Raw genomic sequence first — 22,666 nt, forward strand, 5'->3', positions numbered from 1 at the left:
GTTATCTCTTTAATTTAAATGCCGACTTTATAATGTCGTTAGCATGTAGGCATGTGTATACGTATTTGGAGGCTTAAGTCTACATCTCACGAATAGTTTTCTGTGTAAGAGCGATTTTTCACCAATCTCCAGTACAAAAATAGTAAGAACCCTTATCCATTTCGGAGAACTAAATGCCTCCACCTTTGTAGTTTTTCGTATCATCCAGACTTGTACCACAACTGATCAATACGGGGATACGATGGTTGGTTGCATAAAAACAACAAAATATTGTAAGAAAACGACATGTATTGTGTTTTCAATTGCCTTGCGTGGCTGACGAATTTTATGAACCACAAGTAGTGCAGTGCAATTGACAATTGGACTGCCACCAACAATGAATTGAACTGATAACACGCCCCAATCAATGATGGGATCACATCACATTTTTAGACCTGATCTTTTCTAATTCTTTAACAATGTGATTTAAGTTAATTAATACGATAATATCATTCACATAGAGAAAAAGTTACTTTAAAAATTAAAACCTAATTATTAATCATGATGCGCGTGAAATTGCGCATCATTAGGATCAGAATTATTTTTTTAAAACCATGCATATACTTTTACTTCCATATTAACAAGAACTAAAAACATGGGCAAAACAAAAGTATTAACCAACGATATTGAGTTTCTAAGTAATAGTTTAAATGTAGTATTGTACATAGATGAACCCTAAAGGCATCTATTAAGTCCATGGTTCAAGTGAAAAATGCTCCCTCAATATTAAGGGGTACCCTCATATAGTATAGTGGTAGATAGAAACGAGAAGCATGAAAAAGAGATCTCCATTGGTAGATAAATACATACTGTATGTACAATAAATATTGACTAATGTTACTCTCTACTGTTCAACCACAGAAAGCCACCTCACCAACTTCAGCCCAAACTGCAACAATTTTACCTTATGAACCAATGAGATAATGGGCATAGCTTCTCAACTGAGAATGCTTGGGTGCCCAGTCTGGAGCATCCTCTTGAACATTTCCATCCCAAATGCGGAATCTGATGAACTAAAATAAGGCAATACATGATTTAGCAGCTTCATATTTAGTTTCAGAAAAGTTTTGTTATATTTAACAAGAAAAAAGAAGTGAAATTTTGCTATTACTAAAGAGCCTCCTTCCATTAAATTCCTCACAACTATGGCCTTTGGTTAGTTACAGTTGCTGATGACAAAGATACTGCCCCTACTCAATTAGCAATTAGAATCCACAACTGATAAGTATTTAGAGCTCTACATGTTATCAAACATAATCCACTAAAACCCTCCCCACAACCACAAGGCAGAAGTTAAAGCAAATTGGAATTAATCAGTTATATCAAGCTGCAGAAGACCATGAATATTGTTAATGTCAATTGGCATAGCCAATTTATCTCAGCTGACCAGACATACACAGCTCTTGCTATTCACACATCCATATCATAGGGAAAAATATCCAGACTACGACAACATATATCTTAAGGGTAGCATATTGATTATGAAAAATTATGATGACAACAGCAAACTACTAATATATTGATTAGGAACAATTATTTGTAGACACAACAAACAAAAAGAAAAAAGAAAACAAAAGAAAAGACTATACATGAAATATACATAAACTTATACATAAATGGATAATCAAGCAGAAAGAAAAAATGTTACCTTGAGATAGTGATCTCATAGGGAAATGAGACACCCTCAAGATTTGGTACCGAGGGAACATGGTCCTTTTTTTCATTTACAAATTTGATTATCTGAAACAGAACTTCACGAAGAGACAATTCTAGTGCTGCTCGCCGAGCATTCCTCTCCTCAGATGCACTCTCTGTAATAGTTGCAGATATAAGAAGAGTATAAATCCCTCTACACACTCCAATAATTCCATTAGTAATCTCTATGTTGTAATTCAGTAAGTCAATAAAGCAATAATAAAGCCCAAAGGTAATACCTCCAGGATCAACTACTGCTTTGGAGTGATGAGATTTGCTAGAATGTGCTTTTGGGTGCTGAGCAACATTCAAATTTATGTACCACTGTTCCCAGTAGAGACGTTCAACTTTGTTTGAGAACCACGTTGCCTGCTTGTTCTTGACTTCATAGAAGGATAAACAGATCTGCAGTATTTGATTGCTTAGTAATCAAAAAGATGCATGCATCTCAATGCCACAATAAAAAGGCATAACATCACCAGTTTTAGATAGTAAATAAATTGCAATGCAAATGAAATCCATAATGCACAAGCAACTTCAGAAATGGTCATAGCTATTACATCATTTCACAACCCACAAGGATTATACAACATGAACCAGCAAAATACATGAAGTGATTATTAATAATAAGCAAAACTTAGCAAAGAAATGACCATGTCATTAGTAAAAAAATATACTTTGTAATGACTAAGTAGAAATATGCACCATGAAACAGTTGTGAGCACCAATGGAAAAAATAAAAATTACATGCACAGCAGTTTTAGGCATAAACCTCATTCTTCTTGTTGGGGTGCTTCTCCACCCTTTCAATGAAGTGCTCAATCTTCTCATCTATTTTCTTCTCAACCTCAACATCACCACATTGAACCTGTAAGAGTTTATAAATAAAAGAAGATCAAATATGAGCCACATGGAACTCCAAACCAAAACAATCTCCTCAAAGAGTATAAGTCTGATGAAGAATTATTTTTTAGCAACTACATTGAACATCATTCATCTTCAAAAATCTCAAATAATATGTTTATAGCAAGGGAGAATAAACTCAGATAAAATACACATAAACATAATATGGATCCTTAGTTCCTTACTGAAGATAATGGCAAGCAATCACTCAAGAATCAAGATACTAGATATTACTTACATAAGTAATGTCAAAAAGCTCCAAGTCAATGTCCTTTGGCCGCACCAGGCCTAATGCTCTGTGGAATAAAACTGTATGCAAAATGCCTGCATCCATTTTCAACACTGTTACATAAGATTTGCTTGCTACAAGTCAAAGATAGAGAGTTCAGATCTTTGAGTAGAAAGTTTATGAAAGGTAGTTGAAGATTGATGAGGAACAAAATAAAGAAGTCACAAAGTTGCAACTGCTTAACAGCAAGAAGCCTGCCTTTTTCCACTAAGTGACATGGAGTGTACCAAAAATAAATAAAGTTATAAACAGTATCAAAGTTTCATGTTCCAAGTAATCCCTGTATGTATAACAGGGAACAAATACCATTTAATTGTGGCCAGAGAATAGGGTGGATACAAATCCATTCACTTCTGTTTTGGTATTTACCAATTTTCACTTCAATACCATCTTAAAGTGTCTATAGACTTCAACTTGTTATAAAATCACTGTTAGCACACCGTAAGTTCCTAATTGGCTGGCATTGGCATTACACCAGTAAAGCTACTTCAAAACTCTACTGATTCTCACCAGAGGAAGGAACAGAAAAACTAAATCTTAAGTTTCCCTATCTCATAGTTCTGGAACGACTCCAAATCAGACGAAAACTAACAGACACAGCTTAAGTCCTAGAGATTACAGTAACTACCAGCTCAGCATAAGGTTGGATATAAAACCAGGTCAAACAACTGATTAGACATTAAGACATTCAAATATTCCGAATCACAACCGTATGAAAGCTAAATCGCTGATGAATCGATATAAGAGAACTAGAAAACTAAATTAAACGAGCGACTCACATCGCAGAACCTCTCGTATCTCAAAGTGCTCCACGTCCTACAAGTAAAAACGAGCAGTTATACTTCGCATATACATAACGCGATACTTCAAAAACAAACTTCACCGAAATTCGCACGACGTATTGGCAAAACGGAGGAGGCGACGGCGGCTTACCAGTTCTTTGAGCCGAAAATCGACGCAATTCATAGTGATTGTGTGCAGAATGAAGACGATCAACGATGCCGAATTTTGATAAATCCTATCTCCGAGTTAGATTTAGCGTCGAAGTCAAGAAACAACACAGATTTTTTTATTCTCTTCCACGATTTAGCAAAATATGTAGTCCGGAGTTGCATAAACGATGAGGATTCCTTTCGGTCTCCCTTTCAGCTTCAGATTCTACTTCTATTACTTCCTGCTTAAAAAAAAATAAAAATTACGGAGTATTTGTTCAATAAGTTCAGTTCTGTTAGAATTATTTTTTGGTAGGAAAAATGAAAATGTTACTCCGTACCAACTTTACTAAATCCCGGCGCCAATCAGGTGCATTCCACGCCGGACTAAGATGTTTCGATCGTTATACCCTGCACCATAACAATGTGCACCACGTACGTAAAACGACGTCATTTTGGTGTTAGTGGACGCGGACGCGAATGACTCCAGATAATTCATTATCTATAATACACATAATCATTATTTATAATACACAGAACGTTTGCCTACAATACACAAAATGTTTGCCCATAATACACAGAATATTGACACAAAATGTTAGAGGACGCGAATAACTCCAGGGAATTCATTATCTATAATACACATAATCATTATATAGAATACACAGAACGTTTGCCTAGAATACACAGAATGTTTGTCCAGAATACACAGAATATTGACACAAAATACACATAACTCATCCTCCTAACATTCGAATGCACAAACACATCACAACCTGTATTAATAACATGAATACACAGAATATTGACACAAAATACACAGAACTCATCCTCCTAAACATTCAAATGCACAAATACATCACAACATGTGTTACTAACATGAATACACATAACGGTTGCCTAGAATACATAGAACGGTTGCCTAAAATACACAGAATGATTGTCTGAAATACACAAAATATTAACATAAATACAGAGACCGGGCGAAACGGGAAACGTGATTTCCAAAAAAAACGGATGATTAGTTTACAATGCTCAAAACGACGTCGTTTAGGTACGTGGTACATATTGCTATGTACACCGTGGTGCATGGTATAATTTGCCAAGATGTTTAGGCCTATTCGAATTATTTACCAATTCGGTCCAATACCGAGGGAACACACTTATGGGCTTGAGTTGGAGCAGCATCGGCCCATTAAATTAAATGCACAATGAGATGTGAGAAAAAGTGTTCAATAAATCACTTTGATTTAAAAAAATTCGTCCGAAGTTATTGATGTATAGTTGGTCAGCTTAAATAAAAAATAAAAACTAAGAATTACGATAGTATTTTGTGCTTAATTTTTGAAGAAAGTAAAATCAAGATATGAATTTTTGCACAAATAAAAAACATGATTTTTGGATGAATCTTTCTCTTGCAAGACCCAAGGTTTTTGTGGGTCTCGCAAGACAGAGCTGACAACAATCTACTGCTGTTGTGTGCGTTAATCAAAATCTTTGTAGTTACCAACTTAATGTCTAATCAATTTGACTAGAATTGTCTCATGTCAAATAAATCATTAAACTTTTAACATTTATACAATTAAGTTATTAAATTTAAGAATTATTAATACTTTTTATATTTTATTTAGTATCGATCAATTTACAAGTCATCAAGAATATAAGAATGGTAGTTTAATTCTTCTCTTGCATTTTTTTAAGAGGTTTTTGGAGAGTTTTTTCCTCTCAAAAACCTTCCCTTGCAGGGAAAAAAACATTATCCCATTAGTAAAAAAATCAAAGTATCAGTTTTTTGTCTGTAAAAAACCTCTCAAAATTCACAAATGTGAATGTTCTAACATAAACCAAATGCAATTGTTATACCATGGACTACGATCCACCTTGTATTGTGGATCCAAAACGACATTAAGATAATGTGCTTATAATTAACTTATTATGTGCTTATAATTAACAAATTATGTACCAGTAGTTAACATTATATACCTACAGTTTTTATTTATGAGTACATAATCTTTTAACAACACATAATCTAAACGTTGTTTTGAACTAGGATCCACAATTTCCCAATCAAATGTGTGTGTTCATTACAAGTCTTGAATGCAATTTAAATAAAGCCAAATACTCCTTAATATATTTCCACCAGACAAATCATTCATTATACAAGAAATTAACAAGTTACAAGATGTGGGGAGCAAATAATGTTGGACTGGTAAGCATATTAGCATCTTGTACAGTCAACCTATCATGACTTGTGTAAACATGTACGAGAAACCAATCAGAGTCTAAGGATGCCGGCCAGCAGCTTTGCCACAAAGCAGAGCGTTTAGAGGCATATCATATTCATTAGAAAGACTGTGAACTGGAGAGTAAACCCTGAGATACAGCTGCTGTCCTAGGTATGTCCTGTCCCACATCGCAGACCTCAAATTCCACATCCCTTGGTTGTCCAAAGATACAAGAATAGCTGTCCAAGAATTGGGATAAACCTGAATGAACAAAACACCAACGTTTTAGTTCTCAGAACCCGGGAAACGTCAAGTCCAACTATCAATTCAGACTTTTAGTTGAGAAAGAACACATCAGTTTTAACTGATATGTATAGCACAATTTACCTGTGTAGTGTGCCTGGTAGGAGCATCAACAAGGTTGTATCTCTTTCGACTAACTTCGCTCCATTTTCCCTTGCCGAATCTGCAGGCATTGTTGAGTAAATCAGATTAGGAGATCAAAATGTTGCTGCTACTCAGGGAATTGGGGAAATAAGAGATATGTAGTAGTAGTAGTAATAATAATAACGTACCCTACTACCCAGAAATCGTAACCATCAAGGTGCCATGATTGCATGGTGTTCTCGTTATTTTGGAAGACGATTTCGATGAAATCGTGCAGGGAAGCAGGCAACACAGATGTGGCAAGGTAAGGAGAGCCATCAGAAGGGAAACTCTGAATTGAATTGAGACCGAAGACCCCCGAGATGTTGAAGTGATCAGCGAGCTTCAGAGGGGTGTCTGAATTGATGTACGAGACTCTGTTGACAGCATATCTTTGCTTTCCAGCAATAATAGGAGCGGAGTTAGCCAGCACGAAAGACCTTGACAGCGGGATTTTCCCATAATGATAAGAGCCCTGTGGGTTAGGCCTAGCCGCGTTTGCTGTCAAATTCCACCTTCAAAACCACTACAATTATAAGCAAAACTTCTATTTGTATTGAAAACAACACACGACTACACGAGTCTCGTGTAAATGATGTTATACCTGAATGATCTGGCTTGCTTCATAGACCAGTGCATCTGCCCCATCGGGGGAGGAGGTAGCGGGCCAGAAACACCAGAGGCAGAGTTTGTGTAGTGCAGAATGGCATTGGAGCTAAGAACGCGCCTACTGAACCTTGTGGATGCAACAATGTAATAGTCCTTGGGAGGTTGATCCAAGGTGACAAGGACAGTTAAAGATTGGCCAACATGGACATCAAGATTATCATAGAAATTCTGGATAACATGGGATCCTTCAACCTCTACTAGCTTCATTTGGTGGTTTTGAATTCTGAAGTTAATCGAGGTTTTCAAACCAACATTCGAAATTCTGAACATATATGTTTTCCCTGAACATATGAAAACAAAACATGCTTTCAAGGGGCTGAGGGTTAAAACTTAAAAGCCAATGCAATTCAACAACTCAAAAAAATTACCTTGATCACCCGCGAAAGTGGATTGTTTCTTGCCATTGATAAGGAGTCCACTCGGGTATCGAGGCAGAGATTTTCCTGAGTCAAGAAGTAGCTGCAGTTCCTGTAATTAAAAAAAAAAAAAAAAAAAATATTCATGCACTTAACAAGAAAGATGATGAAATGTAACAGATGTGTTTTTATACAAGAAGGCCAAATATACAGAAGTATTATGCACTTATGCAGTTACTCACCTTGTGACTTTTAGCATTGAACCAATCACCAATTAGTAAAGTGAAATCTCCATCAGGTTTTGGATAGGGAACCGGAATGACTGATCTTGCATAAACATTAAGAGCTCCAAACCCTCCCATTGCCTTTTGCATAAAAGTTGATGGGAAGTATATGTAGCTTCCAATCTGATCTTTAGTCTGGAACTTATAAGTGTAATTTGAGTTTGGTGGGATAGGACAATTAGTTCCCAAAACACCATCTTGCCAAGAGTTCTTCCTCTGCTTAATACCATTCCTAAACGTGTGGAAAGTTAACCTCCAATTAGACTTTCAAGACTCTACAAATCAAAACTTTAAGCAAAATAGAGTCAACCCAGCCAAGTTAGTCAGATCGTTGGCTTGGTAGTTCCAAGTTCGACTCGCAGTGGGAGCGGCCTAAAGCCAGTCAGCTATGGACAAACTAGGGTCATAAGACATGATTTAACCAGTGCATATGTGGGTTTTTCTCGTGACCCAAAAAACTTTAAGCAAAATGTAGGAAGCATGTTTAAGCACTTACCATGTCAGAAGCAGAGGCTGGTCCAATTTGTTGATGAGGTTGAGGATGACATTGTCATTGGTGACAAGATTCAATGTTGGGCCAGGAAATTGACCATTAATGAGGATCACCTGCAAGTTAAAGAACCAAAAACATCAGAAATGGACATTCCAAAACAACCAAAATTCTCAATAATCAAGAATTGGGCATATATCTCCTAACCTGCTGAGGAAACCCAAGTGGATAAGCTGTTCCATAAGTGGCAGTCCATGTGTAGTACTTATAAGCATCCTCTGCAACAGCAGATGAGCTCCAGAGAACCAAGACTGCAAAAACCAAATAGGGCAATGCCATTTTCCCCATTTTTAGAGCTCAAGAACGAAAACCCAAATCAGGGTATACAAAAATGGAAAGAATGAAAGAATAGAAATCAAATCAGAGCGTGTTGTTGTTTTGTCTCTGTGTGTGCTTGTCTGCTCTAATGCAAAGCAAGCATGTCTATATATATGTAAATAGTGACAGGGGGAGTTGAAAGTAATGCGTTCACGGCTCAGCATGCCAAGCTTGCCAACTTTCGTACTCGGCGCAATCGACGCGTTTCCGCGTTATTATTATGGAACAACCACAGCTGTAAATAGTTATGGCCTAATTAACGTAAGAATATAGGGTTTCACAATATTTAAAATTTAAATGGCTAGTCATGACAAATATTTCTTTTTATCAAATGGACAATGCTAATGGTTAGTGCAGCTTTATTATAGTTGTTTTTTTTTAAGCACACCCCATGTTAGACTTAGAGACTTTTGAATATAAGTATGTGTTATTCTCATTTATATATATATATATATATATATATATATATATATATATATATATATATATATATAAGTATGTGTTTCGATAAGATGGTAATGAATTCATCTACTTGTTTATTTTCATACATTAAACTGTTAAAGAGAAAAACAATAACTTAGACGATTAAGATCTCAATCGAGTTGGTTGTGCAATTAGTTTGATAACCACAATGTTCCAAATGTGACTTTCAATTGATTTTTCTATTTACCTTATTTGTTTGAACCGGTCAACTATGACCTTATGAACCTTTAGACTAGTGGCTATTGAAGACGAGCATCCATTGTAGTCCACCCTGCAGGCCTTGTGCACCCTTAGACTAGAGGTGCAAACGGGGCATTCCATTCACAAGTAGTTCAAATAAAACTTAGTTTAATGTTAGTTAAATTTGAACTCTAGCCAACTTATTAAAACTCAAGGTTTTTTTTTTTTTTTTTTACTCATGACTTGTTGAGCTACTCACAAGTGCCCCTCCGATCCCCTCGACCCTCGCCCCTCCCCTTCTCTCTCGCACACGTATAGCCATAATATTTGACATATAATTTTTCTTTTGTTTGTTTGAAATAAAACCCACCATAATGCATTAACCGATAACAACATAATCACAAATGCAAAAGAGCGGATTTATACTCCAAAAACCATGACTAGCCTATGAACCCATAACATTAACAAGACCATGAGCTACATTTATGATACAATGTCCTTCTAATGTGCCGATAAGAAACCTTATTAAGAGAGTGTTATAGCGTAACACAATATGAAATAACACGACTCATATAATTAGCAAGACAAACTCAAGCTGGACTATAATTAATGAAAACTTGAGCTCAATTCAATCCAATTAAGTCGAGGTCAAGCTTGCACTCAAACCACTATAAACATTTTGAATTTAAATTCGAACTAATCAAAAGTCAAATTCATTTCAATTAATTCACACTTAAGAGCGCAGCTTAGACACCATTATCTTATTTACCTTTTGAATTGATAATCTACAAACTATACATTTATTTATTTCTCATATCAATTATTTATTTGTACACACTATCCAATTGCCTATAAAAAATTAAATTGTGAACTGCATGCCATTTTTGTCAACTCAATCAACATTTTTTTTTTTTAAGGTAACATTTTTTGTTATTATTAACTTTAAATTAAAGAAATGAATAGGAGAAAGTTGAGAAATCCTTCAATCTCGGCGCCTAGTATTGCCTATTTGCCTGCTCATGACTTCATGTGCTATATATGAGGTGAAGTCAAAAGGGCCTTTCTTATATATTTTATTTATCGAGCTGGCGGGATCTTGAATGTTCTTGGGGACTGTTGCGAGTATGAGTGAATTCGATCACGTACGCAGCATGAAAGCATCCAACTAACATAAACATTTTTTCTTTCATTTTTCGTTTTTTTTTTTTTTTTTTTGGTTGTTGTTGTTGTTGTTTGAATGCATTTTACATGCAACTTTTGCAAGCAAATGAGTAATTAGAGCATATAATATATAAACATAAATGTGAAATTTAACTATCAGTTTAGACTTTTAGTTGAGAATTAAATTTATACGGTCCAAAATAAATCATGTATTACTAATAAAATATTTTTAAATTATCATTAAAGTTCTCAAAATGCAATACAGTATTATGAAACGTAACATTTATTTGAGATTTGACTTCTTCACCCACTTGTGAATATTAAATACTGTAAAACTGCATGATGATGACGAATAATGATTCATAATAAGTGGACCTTTAACATGCACCATAATTCATATCAATGGAGCTCATGGAATGACCGAATGAACCTTTAGGAATAAGCAATTGAATATTAATCGGTTTCATAAACACAGTAAATGACGGGAACTGCACGTCTGCACTACCTAAAAAGTCACAGATTAAAGTAGTAAAAGAAGAAGAAAATTTGCAACAGGAAGTTTTCTAATGATAACCAACCATGTGACATGTTTGGTCGTTAATGAACTTGTTTAGTCGTTAAGGTTAAGGTTAGGGTTATCCTCAGTACGAGACTTCCCAAGTAGTCGACGGGCGTAAATGTGGGGGTGTGGATAGTATCGGCGTCTTCTTCGACGGGGCACCGCCTGAGCAAATTTTCTCACGAGCTTTATGGTCAACGTTCAACAGTCAACACGTTTGTAAATGGGCTGCATCCTGTAATGAGCTGGTGAAACGTGTAGGCCAAGGCCCGTGATAACTAATAATAGAGAATGGGCTTCATGGGCCTAGGGTGGGTGTGAAGGCAAATTATGCTGTGCAAGGTGGACCTGGGTCCAAAACTACATCGTTTTTGTCTTTTTTTTTTTTAAATTAGTTAACATATTGCTGAATATAGAGTTGCCCAAAAATGTGTGAATATAGAGGTTTCAAAGTGTGAATGTAGAGTATAGGAATAGTGAATGTATATTTGTGATTGTGTGAATGTAGAGTTGCCCAGAAATGTGTGAATGTGGAGGTTTCAAATTGTGAATATAGAGTATAGAAATCGTGAATGTAGAGTTATGCATGTGTGAATCTGTAACAGAGTTAAGAAGATCTAGCAACTTGTAGCCCTGTAATGTGTGAATATGAAGTTCTCAAGTTGTGAATATAGAATATAGGACCTGTGAATATAGAGTTTTGAATGTGTGAATGCATAACAGTGGTAATATAGTTACTATAAACATATAATCTTGTAATGTGTAAATGTGGAGTTTACAAAGTGTAAATGTAGAGTATAGTGTATGTGAATGTAGATCCAGGTCCACTTGCAAGGTGTACCTGAGTCCACGGCATAACAATTGGGGTGTGAAAGAGTAATATCAACTTCAACTGGCCCAAAAGACACAATTTCATCGTTCTTGAGGTCTTACGCTCCAGCTGACAAAGTATGACCCATCCAGCTGCCGGGTCTGCATGGCTTCCACGTGTCCGTTCCAAAAGCACCACGCGTGCACCTCATATCACCTTTTCGCCTCTTCTTATATCCTCCTCATCGCCTAAACTTTTCCATTTCGAAATCTTCCCTTCTGATAATCACTTTCCGATCAGCACGTTATGTCATCGGATTTGAACACAACGGAATCCCCTTCACCGCCGGCAACGGAACCCACCTCTCTTCCACCGCCGCCGCCGCAAAAGCAAGCTCTTCCCGAACCACCAGTACCAACAGCAACGATCAAAGATATTTTGCTGTGGAAGAGGAAGCGTTTGAACATCGCAGCTATAGTCATATCAACCGCAACATGGGTGGCTCTCGAGATTTACAGATTCAACTTCATTACGGCCGCGTCATGGGTGGCCATGTTCGTCGTCGCCGCCTTCTTCATCTGGGGCAACATCGACAGGCTTCTGGGAAAGTAAGCAAGCCCTGTCTCCCTATCTCCCATAACTAACACATACTTATTTGCTAAGATCTTGTGTTCTAGTGGTATTAAGTTATACTATTTTTTGTGTTTCAGTAGGGTAAGAAAGTAATTATGAACTTATACTATATTGTAAATGAGTCAATAGGACTAAAAAAAGTACCTACTTATTACTTCTAATCAATTACTTCATTAATCATTGTCCACTGTTTTTGAATTTCAGAGAACCGGCGGCCGACATGTCTAGGGTGTACATCAGCCAACAATCCGCCGAGAAGACGGCCGACGTGTTCCGCCGATGTGTCAACCAAAGCGTTGAGTTTACGCTGCGCCTTGGCGCCGAGAGAGAGTGGTACGTGGTTGCTGCGGCCGTGGCGGCGTTGTGGGTACTCTCAGTTATTGCAAGCCACCTTGATCTTCTTACTCTTCTCTACATAGGTAAACTGATTTTTTTTTTTTTAATATTGGACCAGGATCTACAGTGCACTTGTGACCCTAGTCCAAGATTTAAATTGCTGAAACACCAGTAAATTTTATGTTGTGACCTTAATTGACAACCTTGCAACTAGTTTACAAATCAAGAAGAAATTAAAACATGTGGGGATGACTTGTTGGTTGTGTTGGGACAGGTGAGATGGTTGGGCTTACTCTACCGGTTACTTATAACAAGTATGAACAGAAGATAAAGGAGTCCGGGCAGAGATTCAAGGTGCTGTACCGAAGATATTACAACATGGTTTTGCAGAAGTCCAGTGAGTTGAAGACGATGATGTTGCAGAAGACTGGGGACTTGAAGAATAAGCTGGCGTCTAAACACAAACACAAAGAGAAGAAGAGAGAATAGTGATAAGCTCATTTGCATTATGTATTCATGTTTTGGCAAAACTATGTGTTATAACGAGTAGTTTGTACTCCAGATAATCACCCAAATTCTCGCAATAACAGTATCATTAAACGATTTTAAAACATTTTCCTATGCATGTTTAACGAGGATCCGTGGCGCAATGGTAGCGTGTCTGACTCCAGATCAGAAGGTTGCGTGTTCAATTCACGTCGGGTTCAATCCCCGTGATCCATACTTTTTTTAGATTGTTTGGCTGCGATTCAGCTCAAGATCGAATTATACGCTTTCACTGGACAAAGTTTCCTATGCATGTTCAAAATTGTAGAGTCAATAGTTTCCTTTATATATGTCCACTAAGGATCCGTAGCGCAATGGTAGCGCGTCTGACTCCAGATCAGAAGGTTGCGTGTTCGATTCACGTTGGGTTCAATACCCGTGATCCATATCTTTTGTGATTGTTTGGCTGCGCTTCAGCTCAAGATCGAATTGTACGCTTTAACCCTACTTAATAACTAAGTTAAGATTATATTCTAGGTGAGTAATACAGCTCTGAAAATGGACCTTTCTTCTGGGGGGCTGGTGGTACCGTTAATTGAGTCCGGCCTTCTTCTTCTTCTAACGTCCAACCAGTATTGGCATTGTGTTTCTTCAGAGTTCCAAAATGTACTAGGACCTAGTAAAAGCCATTTTCACGGTTGTTTCTTGACTATTTCCATTGACTGAATTATGAAGCTAGTCACAAAAGCTTCGAGATGCATTTACAGTATTGGAATAGGGGGAACTTGTCCAGATGTTGTAAGAGAGCATGGTCAATTGTTTCATCTTCTTCATTGTAGCATGGACATATGAGTTCTATATCAACTCCCCTGCTAATAAGCTTTGTTGTAGTAGGTAGAATACCTTACAAAGTGAATTCGGGTCCATGGTATAACTAATGCAGCGGACACTTAAAAAATTATTCTATGGACTTGGGTCCACCAAGGTGGATCTGGGTCCAAAACATGCGTATGGAATAATGGTGCTGTTAGTGGCACCGTTTTCTTAGTCAATGATATTTTTTGTGAATATAGAGTTTAAAATTGTGAATATAAATTCAAAAATTGTGTTATACTATTGAATATAGAGTTCTATAATTGTGAATATAGAGATGTAATTGTGAATATTGAGTTATGGAATTTTGTATATTAAGATCTAAAATTATGAATATAGACTTAAAAATTTATAAATATAGAGGAACGATTCTAAAGACAAACAAGTTAATAGCAAGGAAAGAAGCAATTTTTTCTTAAAATAATTTAGACAACGTTATTTTGAAAATAAAACAACACTGTTTTAGACCCGGGTCCACCTTGATATAACAACCGGGCCACTTCTACTTATCCATATCAATAGTTGTGCAAGTTTATTTTCTTGTTCAATTCTCTCTTCATATCTTGTTAATATGTATTGGGCCTAATCTATTAAAACAATCATGAAGACATTCTTATAAGCCCAAATTGACACGCCTATTAACAAGCATTTGGATCCGTACCAATTTCCGTGTTGTTATGCCGTGGACCCAGGTCCACTTTGCAAGGTGGACCTGGATCTACATTCACATACACTATACTCTATATCCACATACACTATACTTTACATTCACACTTTATAAACTCCACATTCACACATTACAGGATTATATGTTTAGTAACTATATTACCACTATTATGCATTCACACATTCAAACTCTATATTCACAAGTCCTATACTCCATATTCACAACTTGAGAACTTCACATTCACACATAACAGGGCTACAAGTTGCTAGATCTTCTTAACTCTATTACAGATTCACACATGCATAATTCTACATTCACGATTTCTATACTCCATATTCACCATTTGAAACCTCCACATTCACACATTTCTGGGCAACTCTACATTCACACAATCATAAATCTATATTCACAATTTTTATACTCTACAATCATAAATCCACGACGTAGTTTTGGACCCAGGTCCAGGTGGACCTAGGTCCACAGCATAATTTGCCCCTATTTCCAACAGAAAAAGAAAAGGAAAAAGAAATAACTTAGCCTGAACTCTGGGGCAAGGGTACTTTGATTTACCAGAAAGGCAGCCCTACGTGGCTTCAAAAACACGTGAAAGGCAAGACGGATAAGGTCTTAGATGTCATTTCAAACCAAACCAGCACACCGCAGCAGCTGGGCCTTCACTTTCTCCCGGGAGCAATTCCCAAAGCAACTGAATTTCCATAACTGTCCTTCGCCAGTTGACAACAGAAATCCCACGTGTGACCCTTACCCCACTAAATCCATACCTTTCCTCTTTCATCCACCGGAGCCCCAAAATCGGCATTTTCCAGCGAACCAAATTCCAGACCTAACTTCACCCAAACGTCATCTCACACACTGTACGGACCGGAAAAATGGTCTCCGACGCGGACCTCGTCAGCCGCCTCCGGGACTTCCTCAGCACGTCGGACCTCAACACCACCACCAACGCCACCGTCCGCCGGCAACTCGAGGCCGACTTCGGTATCGATTTGTCCGATAAAAAGGCCTTTCTCCGTGAACAGATTAATCTCTACCTTGAGCAAGCTCAGGCGCAAAATGCGGTGAAGGAAGAGGAGGAGCGGCCTGCGGAGGAGAGTGTCTGCGGCGGAGAACAGGAATCGGCCGCCGCCGCGGAGGAAGGAGAAGAAGAGTCAGAGGAAACGGAAGAAGAGGAGGCGGAGGGGGACGAGGAGTTGAAAAAAACTAGTAACGGAAGGAAAACTGCAAAGAAAAGGTGTTTATATCAATCCACTTCAAACACAGATTTCTGCGTTTGATTATTGAAATTGATTTACATAGCGGTAGCCTACTTGTGTTTGTATATACGTACCAAAGTTGTATGGTGTGCATTTGCAAGTTTAATTGACAGAACCTAATCTTCCTTAATGCATGAATATTGAAGTTTTTCTGGTCCTATTAATTCTATAGTGATATATGAGAGGATTTTAGGCATTGTGGGAACAGGCAATGGTTCTTTGGTTATAGCTATAAAGAGATTAGCTAGTTTTCCCTCTTTTTGATTGAAGACACAATTCTAGTGAAAGAGCTGAACTAATTGAATGTCCGGATGATTTCTCACTTATTAGGTCCAAGAAGCAGAATAAAGAGGTCAGTAGGAGAGGTGGCGGATTTACCAAATTATGTGGCCTTTCTTCCCAACTTCAGAAGTTCACCGGGGTACCGCAAATGGCAAGAACTCAGGTGTCTCAAAACTCACAATCTCTTTATCGGATTCTATACAAGTAGTTGATATATAACACTGGGCTTGTATTACCATGTATTCAGGTGGTGAAGCATATGTGGAACTATATTCGGGAAAATAATTTGCAAGATCCAAATAATAAGCGGAATATAAATTGTGATGATACATTGCGTGAACTTTTCGAGGTGGATGCCATAGACATGTTTCAAATGAACAAGGCCCTATCAAAGCATATTTTTCAGTTGGACTCTGATGGGGGTATTACTTTTTAAATTTTACTTTTGATGGAGGATTTGGTTTTTATCTCGTTTAAATTTGCTACTTGTCAATCTCATATCTGCTTTTAATAGTAAATTCTTGTGGTGCTATTTTAAAATGCTCAGCTTGAACTATTTCTATAATGAAATTGTCAGGCATTCTCATAGATGCTTAGGGAAGATATACTTGCATCTATTGATTCAAAGTATTGAGCCTTGGACTGTATTTAGCTGTTCATATCCCTTTAAACTGAGTTGACCCTCGTATCACTTGCTGGCCTTTCTTATGCTACATATTTTAGATGCTTAACCATATCCTTATCCTCTATTAATTCTTCTTTTAGAGGTGGCAAGCAGTATGTGCTTTAAACTTAGCTTTATTAGGAAATAATTAGAACTGTGATCACATAAGCAATTTATATCATCTTGTTCTGTGTTGTAGCTTATATCCTCTTCAGTGTTGTATTATGATGAGTGAGTTCCTTGGTTACACATTTGCTTTAATATGTATGCTAAAAGGGGGAAAAGTATGATCATTGACCAATTTCTGTAAAAATGCAGCTTCGGTGTCAGCTAATTCAACAGAATCAACACCAAAGGAAAAGAAACGAAAGAAAGAGAGCGATGAAGGTGAATATGTGACATGCTTTTTTTTTTTAGTTATTATTATTTCTTTCTTGGTGTTTATGCTCCAAACAGTATGCATCCTTCTGGAATTTGGTGTTAATGCCCCTCACCCTTAGTATTCTTTTCTCCTTAGGAGGGATCACTCAACTATGTTTGCAAAACACCATATGCAAATTATATGCATTGTCTTTTTATAAAAAAAAATTCAAACTCCAAAAAGTTAGTTGTGTTAAAGCTTAGTAAGTATTATGATTCAAGTGTTTCCATGATTATATGATTGAGTTTTCACCACACATGGGACACAGTGACACACACATTTGTGTGTGTGTATTTTTTAATCTCTTAATTGGTGCCATATCTCAATATAGATTCAGATGAGCCAAAGGGTGGGGAAAAGCGGCAGAAGGGAGGGATTCTTGCTCCACTTCGACTCTCTGATGCTTTAGCGGAGTTCCTTGGTACTGGTGAAAGTGAATTGCCTAGGTCCAATGTTATCAAGAGAATATGGGATTACATTAAGCAAAACAACTTGCAGGTATATTTAGCCTCTTTATTTTTTTTTGAAAGAATAAAAAATATGAATCCAATTTTCCTTGCAAATCCAATTGTTTGCTTGAAAATTAATATAGCTTGTTAAAATTTTGGAACTAAACAATTCTTCAGTTTGGTTGGCCAGGATGTGCACTGGACCCAACCATCCCCCAACCCAAAATTACTGTGTTTGTTCTCCTAAATAATCTATCTATAAATGAGAAAGATACTTTTCACCCACATTATTTAATTGCAACATTTGTTTGAAACACAAGACTTCTTTATATTCAGCAAAGTACATCATACAATTTCTTGGCTTATTATTTTCTTATTGTACTCCTGGAGTTTTCTTTTCACCTTATCCATTTAGATCCTCCTATTTCTGCTGTTTCTCACCCGTTTCTTTGCCTTGAAGGATCCATCTGATAGGAGAAGAATAATATGTGATGAGAAGCTGAAGGAGCTCTTTAATGTCGACACTTTCAATGGATTTTCGGTCTCAAAACTCCTAACTAGTCACTTTATAAAGACGTAACGGTGAGCTGTTGGACTGTCCTCAATGGATCTTGGAATTTTGCATGGAGTTCAAACTGCAACACTAACTGTTTTTTGGTAATCTCATGTATGTAATTTATTACTACGAATAGCGTTGGTTGGATGTGGGAAGAGGGGGAATCTGGTGGGGGGGAGATAAAGAACTCCTTTCAGTTCTACTGTCTTCCTCTGTTTTTCAAGTTTGTTTTCTAATATAGATTCATCCTTTGGAAAACAATGCGGCAATACTTACACGCCTTATTTTTACTTTGCTAATGTATTATATTATCATACACCTGTAAATTTTACGAGATATATGGAAGCTGAATATGGCAAACAGGTAGAAAATAGCCACAAAAACTACTGCATGTAACTGTGTGTTGTTTATGTGTTTACTCTTCTGACATGATAGCCTACAGGCTAAAAGAGTTTGATGTAAAATAGGTGCCAGCCAAAACCCAACTTGTCACAACTGCATCGAATGTGAAGATCACTGTGAATATATTTCATGCATAAAATCTTCTACCCTTTGTAGTATTTGCTTTGATTCTTTGATTGCAGCCTGCAGTTCTTGACAAAAGGGCGCGGAAAAGGAGTGAACCAGAGTGAAGCTTGAAGAAAACTGCAATTACTTTGAATGTATAGACAGCGAAGAATCAAAGCCCTGAGATCCTCATTATTGTTGGGATTGTATGAAGGCTAGTTTGTACGTTGCGAATTGATGTCGTTTACGGAAAGTATTGTGTCAAAGGATTCCTCTTTGTGCTTTTTGTTGGTGTACACTTTTTCTTGGGCTATTCACGTTGGCTGTCTGGTGTGGTGGAGTGTGAATCAGAATCACCATCATAAGATGATATATACCTTTGGCCTTTGGGGTGGAGATAGGAATTCGTGGAAATAATCATCAGTTCACTTTGCACCATCCGTGAAAAATATACCATTCTACACCACTTGTCTCCGTCATCTTTCATGGATTGACATCTTGTTTGCCTTCATTTGCGACTCACTTATGGGTATTCCCATACTTTCACGGTTGTATCCATCTCAAATTCGGGTTTATGTAAGGCAAACTATATCATTTTTGTCAGCATTAAATCAATGTTGAAAGCTGAGTTTAAGTAGTTCGACGTCTTTCTTGTATGTACTTCGTGGCTCTCCAGTAATGGGCAACCTTATTTCAGATTTTCAGGTGCCTTTTTCTCCAGGCAAATTATACCATGGACTAGGGTCTACTTTGCATAATTGCATTGTAGATCCTGGTCCAAAAATAACTTCCAGATGTTGTATCTGTAATTGACATATTTTGTACGTGTAGTTGACAGTTTTTGTACCTGTAGCAATTATCAAGTTATTTGTTTATATGTAAGTGTTAATTGTGGGTGCATAATGTGTTAACGGAAGGTACATAACTTTTGTATCAGAGTTCACAATGCAATATGAACCTTGGTCTATAATATAACAATTGTTTTCTTTGCTAGGGTTTTTAGCACCGAACAACCTTCTTCCAAGTAATTTATTTTTTGTTTTGTTTTTGTTAGGGGCAGTCTTATTCTAAGTAACACTTTTTTTTTTCAAGATTTTTAGTACTATGCAATTTTTTCTCAGGCATCTTTTTTCTATCAAGTATCGATTTTTCAACGAGTATCGCTGATTAGTATTCAAACTTAATGACTAATTCAATAAGTCATAGGATTTCTTGAGTTTAATATCACTCCATAATATTTTGTAAAGGGTGGGTCGTATAATGTATAAATTACAGAAATCTACCAGACATAACAATTAATTATTTTTGTTTTTGTTTTTTTTTGTTTTTTGTTTGGATTTGTGGATTAAGAGAATAAGAGCTCCTAATCTTCAAAATAACCGGTGGGGGCATATATGGTTGAAGCAGGGCCAGTGGAGCACGAGTTGTTTGAGATACTAGCCATTGCTTTCGAAAGGACAAATATATATGAGATTCCTTTGAAGACAGATTCTTGTTATCGTGCTGTGTGCAATGTCGTAATAAACTAATGACCATTAGGATAAACCTTAGTACTCCTTAAACACAACTAAACTACGTAATTAATGACAAGAATATAATAACCACAACTTGACAAAAGACACACTTCTTTTTCTTGTAGATGTAGAATCTTCTTTCTTCTGCAGTGCTATAAAAAATGAACAAATTTTATTGGCCTCTCGGGCTGTCGGACATGCCCCTTTGTGGGCCTAACTTATCCTTCCTACAAAAAATCCTTATCCTAAAGATGAGTTAAACACTTGAATGGAAGGAGACACCAACATGGAATCGCTACGACACTATCGCACCGTTTTGGGGATGTTAATGGCATGGGGAATTGGCTAATCCACCTAATTTTTTGAATCATTTGAGTGTTAAAAATAGCAATGGATTAGATTATGATCATATGCATATATTGTCGATGTATAAAAATTGTCACTTAATATTGTTATGATATATCACGATAATCAATCCAAAAGACACCTCATTAATTTTATGATTAATTGGTCAAGGCTCAAATTAACATGAACCTAGAAACAATACAAAACTATAAGAGAGAGTTATGAAAACAGAGAAGAACTTTTATATTAGTATGTAAAATATTAATTGTTTGTCCTTTTTTTTTACGAATCTAATGTACAAATTAAGTAAATTTAGACTTCTCGTAAATATTGCCTAGTTTTCTTGAGTACTAGGACGTACTTTTCAAAATAGTCATAAACGCAATCAAATTTCTATAACCATGGTTAAGGTTACCTTATGCTACACACCATTTCATCTCCCTCACTGGATGGCTCTATACAGGCTGTCATTTTTTGTCAAGATTGAAAGTCTCAATAAAGTTAATCGAACCTACCCAACACACCCATCCTCTCTTGCAAGGGAGGATCTACAGTGGGGACAGCTGTCCCACTTCCCCACAACGTCCTCATATATAGTATCTCTTGTGTAAATATATAATATATGTTTATATATAAATAAAATATCTTTAATCAATTAATAATAATATATTACACTTGCATTTTATACAAAAAAATTTTGAAACTTCTATTCTGTCGAACTTTATCTATAGTGTATATAGTAAGGTGCGTTGGGAATCTATATGAAATTACTAAAGGTTTTTTTTTTTTTTTTGGCGTAAATTATCTAAATAAAATAATAGAAAATGAAGAATTGAAGAGTAGTATATATTATATATATCTGCAGAGATTCTGGAAGAAACAATTATATTGTGAGTCGTAACGGACCCAAAAAAGTACTCCGTAATAAAATGTTAAGAACGAAGAAAAAAAAAAAAAAAAGAAGCAGAATCTGACACCGTAATTGATCCTTTAAAAGGCCACGTGTCTAGGCTATGTTCCACCAAATATGCGACTAGTCCGTAAGATTCGTACGCCATAGGATCATGTTTTTCATGTGACAATCATCTCGTATTTGCAACCAAGTCCTTCAAAAATATCAAATATGTCCCTCTACTTTCTTTTCTTTCTTGTTTGAACTAGAAAAATATCTTTAATATCATATCTATCACACCCAAGAACTTCTTGTCGTTTTCCCCAAATTTTGAGGTTCATATATGTTCACTTGATAAGCATACATGGACTCAGGACATAATGAAATCTCTCAATTTTGTCCTATTTCTTTCCTTTTTATTTTTTTTATTGAGTATAAAGAAAAAAATAAAATAACGAACAAAATTATCATCGATTGTTGAATTTTATTTATTTAATAAGACATTTAATAATATAGTTAGGTAGGCGCACTAATTTGATAAATTCTTGGTAGATTGACTAGATCAGAATCAGTTACGTTACAAGTAATTAATAAATATAAAAAACTATAAAATAATATTAACATGCATAAGTTTGTATATGAAAAATATTTTATCTAATTATTGAGATAATATGATAATGGTCGAATAAAGTCGATTTGGTCAAATGAGAAGTCAACAAGGTTATATACAATCAACCCAATTAATGATGAAACACGTCCCAAATCATCGATAGGATTCAAGTCGGATTGACGCAATCTAACATGATTGTTTGGAGGAGAGGCAATACGATAATTAAAATATTCGAAAAAGTAGATGTGCATAAAGATATTAACTTGTTTATTATTTT

At 36.3% G+C, this 22,666-nt stretch overlaps 4 protein-coding genes and 2 non-coding genes across 6 annotated transcripts; 4 read left to right on the plus strand and 2 right to left on the minus strand.

Moving 5' to 3' along the window:
• Positions 1–650: 650 nt before the first annotated feature.
• Positions 651–4,122, minus strand: LOC116012102 (autophagy-related protein 101). The gene is made up of 7 exons (XM_031251569.1): positions 3,860–4,122; positions 3,706–3,742; positions 2,876–2,961; positions 2,507–2,602; positions 1,974–2,139; positions 1,688–1,850; positions 651–1,052 (listed from the first exon to the last, which is right to left on the minus strand). Exons 1-7 carry the CDS (start codon positions 3,890–3,892, stop codon positions 977–979), a joined length of 657 nt encoding a protein of 218 aa, XP_031107429.1. The 5' UTR covers positions 3,893–4,122; the 3' UTR covers positions 651–976.
• Positions 4,123–5,951: 1,829 nt separating this feature from the next.
• Positions 5,952–8,765, minus strand: LOC116014256 (L-ascorbate oxidase homolog). Its single transcript, XM_031254278.1, has 8 exons — positions 8,516–8,765; positions 8,315–8,424; positions 7,777–8,050; positions 7,547–7,646; positions 7,114–7,459; positions 6,659–7,024; positions 6,471–6,549; positions 5,952–6,344 (listed from the first exon to the last, which is right to left on the minus strand). Exons 1-8 carry the CDS (start codon positions 8,654–8,656, stop codon positions 6,141–6,143), a joined length of 1,620 nt encoding a protein of 539 aa, XP_031110138.1. The 5' UTR covers positions 8,657–8,765; the 3' UTR covers positions 5,952–6,140.
• Positions 8,766–12,152: 3,387 nt separating this feature from the next.
• On the plus strand, positions 12,153–13,460 carry LOC116014230 (reticulon-like protein B13). Its single transcript, XM_031254247.1, has 3 exons — positions 12,153–12,488; positions 12,718–12,932; positions 13,124–13,460. Exons 1-3 carry the CDS (start codon positions 12,187–12,189, stop codon positions 13,336–13,338), a joined length of 732 nt encoding a protein of 243 aa, XP_031110107.1. The 5' UTR covers positions 12,153–12,186; the 3' UTR covers positions 13,339–13,460.
• Positions 13,461–13,484: 24 nt separating this feature from the next.
• On the plus strand, positions 13,485–13,556 carry TRNAW-CCA. The gene has a single exon. It is a non-coding gene; the product is annotated as a tRNA-Trp (tRNA).
• A 139-nt stretch (positions 13,557–13,695) lies between these two features.
• Positions 13,696–13,767, plus strand: TRNAW-CCA. The gene has a single exon. It is a non-coding gene; the product is annotated as a tRNA-Trp (tRNA).
• A 1,861-nt stretch (positions 13,768–15,628) lies between these two features.
• LOC116011696 (upstream activation factor subunit spp27-like) lies at positions 15,629–19,887 on the plus strand. Its single transcript, XM_031251098.1, has 6 exons — positions 15,629–16,127; positions 16,480–16,594; positions 16,679–16,853; positions 17,414–17,482; positions 17,848–18,014; positions 18,426–19,887. The coding sequence occupies exons 1-6, from the start codon at positions 15,766–15,768 to the stop codon at positions 18,543–18,545; spliced, it is 1,008 nt and encodes a 335-aa protein (XP_031106958.1). The 5' UTR covers positions 15,629–15,765; the 3' UTR covers positions 18,546–19,887.
• Positions 19,888–22,666: the final 2,779 nt, after the last annotated feature.

This window comes from Ipomoea triloba, chromosome 3, assembly GCF_003576645.1.
Source record: "Ipomoea triloba cultivar NCNSP0323 chromosome 3, ASM357664v1".
Classification (NCBI taxonomy): Eukaryota; Viridiplantae; Streptophyta; class Magnoliopsida; order Solanales; family Convolvulaceae; genus Ipomoea; species Ipomoea triloba.